The following is an 8,310-nucleotide window of genomic DNA, read 5'->3' on the forward strand; positions in this document are numbered from 1 at the left end:
AGCCTGGGAGGTGGAGGTTGCAGTAAGCTGAGCCCATGCCACTGCACTCCAGCCTGGGTGACAGAGCAAGACTCTGTCTCAAAAAAAAAAAAAAAAAATGTGCAGAGGAGATGAAGAGCTTCTTCGGGCCTGAACCGTGTTGTTTGCAGAGCTGATGTTTGGGGTTATAGGCTTTTCCATACCAGTAACGAGCACTGGATCCTGACTGACAGAGGACCCCAGGTGCTCCTTTATGGAGACATTTTTTGGCTATGTTTGTAATACTTGGGGTCCTCTGAAACTTGGGTGGCACTGGGAGGGAACAGGGTAGAGAGTACAAGGATGAAAGCAAACCTTCTCTGACTGTATCTTTTTATAAAGTTTTGACTTTGGGACTCTGTAAATGATTTGCATAATTAAAAAAGAAAATATAAAAGACCAACCTAAAACCATGGCAATAATATAGATTTTACTGAATGATTGATGAGGAGACGATGGGGAGGGCCATAATACACACAATAGCACAAAACAAAAGCCCTGAATTAGACATTCTTTTCTGGTTTTTCCAATCTCTTAATCCTCAATCCTCATAGTCTCTGAAAATCCCTTCTATTGTCCCAGCTAGAATCTTACACTGAGCAAAACAAAACAAAACAAAAAAACCCCTGAAGTTAGCACAACAGCAGAAATCAACTGCCACCAGAGCAGGCTTCCAGAGGGCTTTACACCGCATCTTCCATTAGAAAATACTGCAAGGATAGAGCTTCAAGGTGTTCAGCTTTCTCAATATCTGGCTTATTTTCTTCTCAATCCCTGGGACTAACATTGTCGAACAATTTCAACTTCCTCCCTAAAGCCAGTTGGAGTCTTTGTCCCTGCCCAAAGCAGGATTACCTGCTAAGTTTCCTGGGAGTCAAGGGTTGTGGCTCATTAAAGATGGCTTTGCATTAGTGAGTCTCAGATCACTCAAAGGGGAGGTCTTGGTCCTAAACAAATGGAAATACTCTCTTAGAGGATCCTGCCAACTCTGAGAAGGCCTTTACATGCTTCTTTGTGTGGAAAACTGGCCAGTGAATTGCACATAGTGCAGGCACAGCACGTTTGCCAAGTTTGACTTTGGACATATTGAATAGGAAGCACCAGTGGAATACCGAGGAACTCTTCATGTCCAGGAAGCAGCTGGAGCCTGAACTTTGCAGGACAGGTTCAGGCTGAAGACACAAATTTAGAAATCATTGTGTATACAGGAGAGGAGGCTATGATGGAAACAGAAAGAATATAGGAAAGGGTAATGCCTCTGAGGCCAAGGGTGCAGGAAGTGGTCAGTGGTGTCAAGTGCTGCAGGAGGATGGATTAATAACAACATAGTGTTCACTGGACAAGTAAGATCCCTGAAGAGGAGATGGTACGGGTGATGGGATCAAGTATCTTGAAAGGGAGGTGGGCACATTCTCCAAGATTTGACACTGGCAGGAGGATGCAAGTGGGAAAATAAAAACATCAGCAACACATCACAACACAACAAACCATAACCTGGACAGGGCCTGAGAGCAGCGAGAGAGAAAGGGTAGGAAGAAGCCAGAGGAGTTTCAGCAACTGCAGTCCTTCCTCTGCACTATAGCGTAGCCCCTACCACGACCCCATGGCCTCAGTAAAGGTCTGCTGCACACCTCAGCTTCTTATCAGTGATGCTCAGGAGAATGAAGGACTCTGAGGCAGTATTCAGGGCAGAGTGAAGGGGGATGGACAATTTGAGGAGCCCAGGAGTGGAGATGGAGAATTCAACGCAAGTAGGAAATTCAGCAAAGGTAACCAGGGGAAAGGTAAGTCCGCTAGGAGTCCTCTAAGTATCCTTGGAGTTAGTAGAAAACCCCAGGATTCCCAATATATTTGGGATGGTGTTTCAAATATATTTGGACTATTGTTTGAGTATTAAAGAAAAGGGCAGGGCCAGGCTTGGTGGCTCACGCCTGTAATCTCAGCACTTCGGGAGGCCGAGGCGCGTGGATCACGAGGTTCAGGAGCTGGAGGCCAGCCTGGCCAACATGGTGAAACCCCGTCTCTACTAAAAATACAAAAATTAACCGGGTGAGGTGGTGGGCGCCTGTACTACCCTGGAGGCTGAAGCAGGAGAGAATCGCTTGAACCCAGGAGGCAGAGGTTGCAGTGAGCTGAGATCGCGCCACTGCACTCTAGGGTAGGAAGGCCCAGGAGAGGAAGCTGAGCTGTTTCTAAATCTGCAGCCACATTTTCTCAATGACAATGAAGTAATCTTCCGAGATGTTGAAAAACCTGGTGCGGAAAGTTTAGTGTAGCAGTTTGGGAATCCCCCTGTAATAATCCGCTTTCCCTTGTGAACCTCTGGCACTGTCTTAAAATTTTTGTATCCTCAATGCACTGTAGGAGCTCAACAAATGATAGAATAGATGAATAAATAGAAGAGAATGAGGAGACGGAGCTGAACAGGCTGCGAAGGAGGTGCTATTCCAAAGCCCAGCCCAGAGGCAGTGACCTCGGACCCAAGCCAAAAAAAACAGCTCGCGTTCAGAGGCCGGGAGAAAGAACAGTTCCCAAATTAAGGGGAGTCCAAGGCCTTGCTCTTTTAGAGGGCGGGGCTAGGAGAACGTATCCGGACGCTGCCCGTCAACGAGCCAATCCCTGCCTCAAGGGGGAGGGGATTTAATCTGTCGCCGGTCCTTCCCTTTGGAAAGTAAATACGTTCGGGCGCCATTCAAACGGACCAATGAGTGATTGACGTTGTTGTGGTTGGCCCTCACCGATTGGCTGGAGTTTGTCGTCCCTCCCTCCTCGTCACCCCTCTGGCTCCACCCGTTTGCACACAAGATGGCGGCGCCCAGCGGAGTAGGGTCTGCGCTTGGGGTTTGCTGAAGCTGGTTGCCTCTCCCACTCCCCTTTTGGGTGCAAAGCGCCGCTAACGGGAGGACGGGGGCCGGGCGGGGACAGGGGCACCTGCGTAGCTGGACTGCGAGCCCGCGCCCAGCTTGCGTCGACCCCACCCGGCCCCGGCCCGACCCGACCCGACCGGACCCGATCCGATCCAGTCCGATCCCATTCCATCCGTTCCCCGTCTCCTCCCGGTCTGACCCATTGCCCGGCCGTGGTTCGCCACATCAGGCATCCAAAGCTGAGGTCGCTCCTACGGCCTGGGCTCGCCTTCGCTTTGGAGATGTTTGGGCTCTTCCCTCCCAAACAGCCCATCTTCAAAACCTGGACTCTTGGACTGGCACCTAGCCCCCTTTCCCTCTACCAAGACTCCTCTTCCCTCTTACCCACTTCTTCCTCAGATTCTTGGTACCCGCTGTGTTGGAGACTGCTCCTTTTCCTTCCATATTAATCCCAGACTCCCTAAAATATTGACAATCTTGACAACCCCACAACCGAGGAGCCAGACTTTCTTTTGGACTAACCTCCATAGCCCTATCATGGAGGCAGTGTACCTGGTAGTGAATGGGGTGGGCCTGGTGCTGGACGTGCTGACCTTGATGTTGGACCTCAACTTCCTGCTGGTGTCCTCCCTCCTGGCTTCCCTGGCCTGGCTCCTGGCCTTCGTCTACAACCTGCCGCACACGGTACTGACTAGTCTTCTGCACTTGGGCCGCGGAGTCCTGCTTTCATTGCTGGCCTTGATCGAAGCCGTGGTCCGGTTCACATGTGGGGGCTTGCAGGCCTTGTGTACCCTGCTCTATAGCTGCTGCTCTGGCCTGGAGAGCCTAAAGCTCCTGGGGCACCTGGCCTCTCACGGGGCACTGCGGAGCAGGGACATACTGCACCGGGGCGTCGTCAGTGTGGTCTCCAATGGCCATGCTTTGCTGCGCCAGGTCTGTGACATCTGTGCCATTGCCATGAGCCTGGTGGCTTATGTGATCAACAGCCTTGTCAACATCTGCCTCATCGGCACTCAGAACCTCTTTTCCCTGGTGCTGGCCCTGTGGGATACAGTGACCAGGCCTCTGTGGAGGATGGCGGACGTAGTGGCTGCCTTCCTAGCCCACATTTCCAGCAGTGCTGTGGCCATGGCCATCCTCCTTTGGACACCCTGCCAACTAGCCCTGGAGCTGCTGGCCTCAGCTGCCCGCCTCCTGGCCAGCTTTGTGCTTGTCAATCTCACTGGCCTGGTGTTGCTAGCTTGCGTGCTGGCAGTGACGGTGACAGTGTTGCATCCGGACTTGACCCTGAGACTGGCTACCCAGGCACTCAACCAGCTCCACGCCCGGCCATCCTACCACCGTCTTCGAGAGGATGTCATGCGGCTCTCTCGCCTAGCACTGGGCTCAGAGGCCTGGCGCCGAGTCTGGAGCCGCAGCCTGCAGCTGGCGAGTTGGCCGAACCGGGGAGGGGCACCTGGAGCCCCCCAAGGTGACCCTATGAGGGTGTTCTCAGTTAGGACCCGGAGACAGGACACTTTTCCTGAAGCGGGGCGCAGATCAGAGGCGGAAGAGGAGGAGGCCAGGACCATCAGAGCGACACCTGCCAGGGGCCGAGAGAGGCTCAACGAGGAGGAGCCTCCAGGCGGGCAAGACCCGTGGAAGTTGCTGAAGGAGCAAGAGGAGCGGAAGAAGTGTGTCATCTGCCAGGACCAGAGCAAGACGGTGTTGCTCCTGCCCTGCAGGCATCTGTGCCTGTGCCAGGCCTGCACTGAAATCTTGATGCGCCACCCTGTCTACCACCGCAACTGCCCGCTGTGTCGCCGGGGCATCCTGCAGACCCTCAATGTCTACCTCTGAAGCCTCCTTCCCTACCTGCCCACCCCTCCACGCTCCACGCAGGCACTCACGCTAGGACAGCATTAACACCTCATCTCCGGGTCCTGGTCTGAATCCCTCCTACCCCTGTGGCTGTCCTGCCAAGCCTCCAAGCCATACATCCAGGACATTGAGATGGAAGACTATGATCTGGGTGGGGGCAGGATAACATAGCTTCTCCTTACCCAGTGGGTCCCTTCGATGCTGAGGGTGGTGAGTATGTCACTATGCAAGGGCCCTGAGACTGTTTGCTGTGGGCTGTCCTCCAGCTTGCCCAGGGCCCACCCAGCTGCCGAGATCTCTGCTTCTGGTTTTTCTGTTGGAGATCTGTAGGTCCTTTTCCTGCCTCCTTCACATTTCCTCCCCAGCTTTTGTGGCTACAGCATACCAGTGTTATTTGGGTGTTTTGGCAACTCAGGGGCCTTCGGATGATCTTGAACCTTTGTGTTCAGCCAGAGCCCCTGTGCGCTGGTAGGCTTTGGGGTTAGTATCTCTCAGGTACCCTCAGAGCCACCTCTGCCTGTCATCGTCTGATGAGGCTCCCTCCCAACCTGATCCAAAAGCTGGGCTCAGGAGTTTACCCCTGGGATGGGGGATGCATCTGCACCTGACTTTGGGACCACGTGCTCTCGGGCACCCCAGCTCACTGCAAGTCTCAGGAGGGATAACCAGATTTCTGCTCATTCCCCTTTCACTCCCACATCACACAGAAAAATGGCATTCCTCTCTGTCTCTCCCCGGCCTTGGAGAGGGCCGACTGTGCACATTTCACTAGGGTCCAAATACAGAAGGGGTCAGGGCCCAGGGGCTTGCAGCTTCCTGAGGGGTCTCTGGCCCAGTTTCCTATGAATAAAGTTATCTTGACAGCGCTGACAGTCTCTTGTGCATCCCTGCAAGGGAGCAGTTGGTCAAGGCAACAGACCCTGCATCAGCGTCCTTCAGCCCTGCCGGAGTCAGAAGTGTGGGCTGTGGGAGTACCTGGGCTTTAGCGGCGGAGACAGGGAAGGAGCTAAGATAGGCTGGGAAGACTGTGTCATGGGGAGAGTGCATGCCAGGCGTGGCTCTGTGAGCTGTCATCCCTTCTGATTTGTCCCTTCACACACGTGGCTTTCGAAAAGCCGTCTGTATTTTTTCTATTTTTGCCCAAATTAAGCCCTTGTAGAGAGGAATGTGAACCATCTCACCCCTTGAGTCAGCCTTCCCAGCTCCTCCCCCCGGCCCGTCTTCCTGGGAGGGAGCATGGGGTTCCTGCTGCCTGGAGTCCAGTCTTACCCTCGGATCCCAGGAGGAGCTGGTATGTGTCCCTGTGTGTCTTAGCATGGGGTCTGGTGCAGAGCTGGGTTGGAGTGTGGCTGTGGGACCTCCTGATGGAGGCTGCCTGAGGCCTGTCTCTAGCTCACATTTGGGGCTCAGTCCCCATTGGCCATATCTGCCCTCACATGACCAGCAGAAGAGCAGGGGCACTCCCCCATAATTGTATGTTCTGTCTGGGACCACAGTGCCTGGGACTGCCTTCAGGAAGGGGGCGCCGGTAGCTCAGGAAGAACTCTGAGGAGAGGCCCCCCCTTCCTTGGGTTAAGGCTGCGCAGATGGGGCTGGGCAGTCCTGGTTTGTTAGTCGTGGGGTTGGAGGTGGGCCCCCCAGGTGGGGGAGCCTTGAGGGGCTTTGTGGCTGGCCTCAGACACAGTGGCTCGGCCCACCCAGGCTATGCCCAGAGCAGTGGGGGAGGGCTCCTCATCTCCACCTCAGAACTGGGAGGCCTAGGGAGGGCTTGGCACTTGCTCTTTCCTTCCCTCAATCCAGGACAGGGAGCTGAGCAAGGGGAGGCCCGGCTCCTTCCAGTCTCTGTTTAATGTGGGGATAAACATTTTATGATAGAAGATAAACTTCCTGAGTTGGGAGTAAAGGACTCCCCTTTTCTTCCATCTGCATCTGGAATTCCTTTGGCCGACCTCAATACCCCTCCTCCCCCTCACCACCCATGGTCAGGAGCTCAAGCTACCCAGGATCCCTGCGGCATTCTGGGTCCAGGGCACCCCCTTGTGGTCATCTCAGAAACTACTTATCTCTAGACGCCCAGGGACTGCACTCGGGTTACAGAGCAATAGCTTTCCAGTCATCTGGGTACCAGGCAAGCAGCCAGGGCAGTCATAGACGAAAGTCCTCGGCTCTTTTTTGTTGGATCAGGGCAGGGATATGTGTGGTGCAGGCAGCCCCTACGTGGTTTAGTTGGCATCTTTGAATTAGAAAAAGGTACCCCCTTTTTTAAGGGTGGCTGGAGCCCTACACCAGGAGGGCATCCCGCTGTCAGACACTCCTATTCACAACCTAGGTGGCAGCTCTGTGGAGCAGCCTCTCATTCCCCTGGGCCGGCTTCCTGTATATCTGTCCCATATCGCTATTTCATCCAAGAACCCTCCCTTCTGCCTGAGCACCCCCTCCACACCATGATCCCAGAAACAGAACCCCCACCGCTAAAGAAGAAAGGCTGGAGCCAGTAGGAGTGTTCTTAGATTTATTGAGTGATCTCTGAGTAAAGGGCCGGCCCCATGCGCAGGAGGGGGTGAGGAGGATCCAGAGAAGCAGAGGACCAGGAAGAGAGCACCCCACCATGGGCTCCTGGGCCAGAGCAACTGGGAGACTCACACTTGCCAGCACAGCACGCTCCTCTGGTCTTGGGCAGAAATCCAGTCACTGCCCCATGCTGCCATACCTGATTGCAGACAGCCACTGTCCCCATTCCTTGCCAGCGGCAGGACGGAGAGGCCCCTACCCCACCTCCCTAGTCATTCACAATATTCCAGGGGGGCCAGCCCTCCTGGATGACCTGGTTGTCAGCATCACACCCTCCTCCTAGGAGTGAGAGCGTGAGCTCACTTTGCAGTGGGCATTAAGCGAAGACTGGGGAGCTGTGCCAGTCAGAGTACACCAGAAATCCGGAGAAGGTGCTGTCTGTCTTGATGCTGGCATAGATGCCAATGTAGTCACCCACACCCACCTGCACCCACACTTGGTCCTCGGGCTCCAGCCTCACCATGGCGCCTCCCGAGAGCGAGGCTGGCTTGGGCCAACCCCCGAAAAACTGGAAGAAAGAGGCAATGGATTCGCCGTTCTTCACCAGATCAAACTGCAGGCTGGCCCGGTAGACGGTGGCATGGACAGCGAAGTAGTAGACCCCAGGCACCTGGCAGGTGAACTTGCCGGTGACGGCGTCGTAATGTCCCTGCTCGTTCACCAGCACGCGGTCGAAGGGCAGGGGAGCGTCAGACGGCGGAGGCACCCGGCTCTCGGAGCGCTTGGCGCTGAAGGCGGATCGCGGAGGCACCGAGCACTCCCCTGCAGGCCCGGTGGGCCCCGCGGGTCCCGCCTCTCCTCGCGGCCCGGGCTCTCCTCGAGGTCCCGGCAGTCCTGCGGGGTAAGCGGGGCGGCAGGTTGAGCGTAGCGGCCGGGTCAGCCCGAAACGGGACGGCGATTCTAAGGTCACCGTACCCCTCCCCGCCCCTGCCTGAGCTTCGGCCAGCGCCTCCGCCCGCACGGGTACCTCCTCCACCCATTCCCGCAGGGCAGA

At 55.3% G+C, this 8,310-nt stretch overlaps 2 protein-coding genes across 2 annotated transcripts in view; one reads left to right on the forward strand and one right to left on the reverse strand.

Moving 5' to 3' along the window:
- The first annotated feature begins 2,812 nt into the window (after positions 1-2,812).
- On the forward strand, positions 2,813-5,615 carry RNF26 (ring finger protein 26). Its single transcript, XM_011926948.1, has 2 exons — positions 2,813-3,104; positions 3,194-5,615. The coding sequence occupies exon 2, from the start codon at positions 3,423-3,425 to the stop codon at positions 4,722-4,724; it is 1,302 nt and encodes a 433-aa protein (XP_011782338.1). The 5' UTR covers positions 2,813-3,104; positions 3,194-3,422; the 3' UTR covers positions 4,725-5,615.
- A 1,628-nt stretch (positions 5,616-7,243) lies between these two features.
- Positions 7,244-8,310, reverse strand: part of C1QTNF5 (C1q and tumor necrosis factor related protein 5) — a 2,216-nt gene continuing 1,149 nt past the window's right edge. The window contains exon 3 of the mRNA XM_011927048.1: positions 7,244-8,150. Coding sequence (XP_011782438.1) covers positions 7,633-8,150 — 518 coding nt within the window. The 3' untranslated portion in view covers positions 7,244-7,632. The remainder of the gene's footprint in view (positions 8,151-8,310) is intronic.

The sequence above is a fragment of the Colobus angolensis genome, unplaced genomic scaffold (assembly GCF_000951035.1).
Source record: "Colobus angolensis palliatus isolate OR3802 unplaced genomic scaffold, Cang.pa_1.0 Scaffold7, whole genome shotgun sequence".
Lineage (NCBI taxonomy): Eukaryota > Metazoa > Chordata > Mammalia > Primates > Cercopithecidae > Colobus > Colobus angolensis.

Coding starts and splice junctions, on each gene's coding strand:
- RNF26 (XM_011926948.1), top strand. CDS start 3,423: ATGGAGGCAGTGTACCTGGTAGTGAATGGGGTGGGCCTGGTGCTGGAC.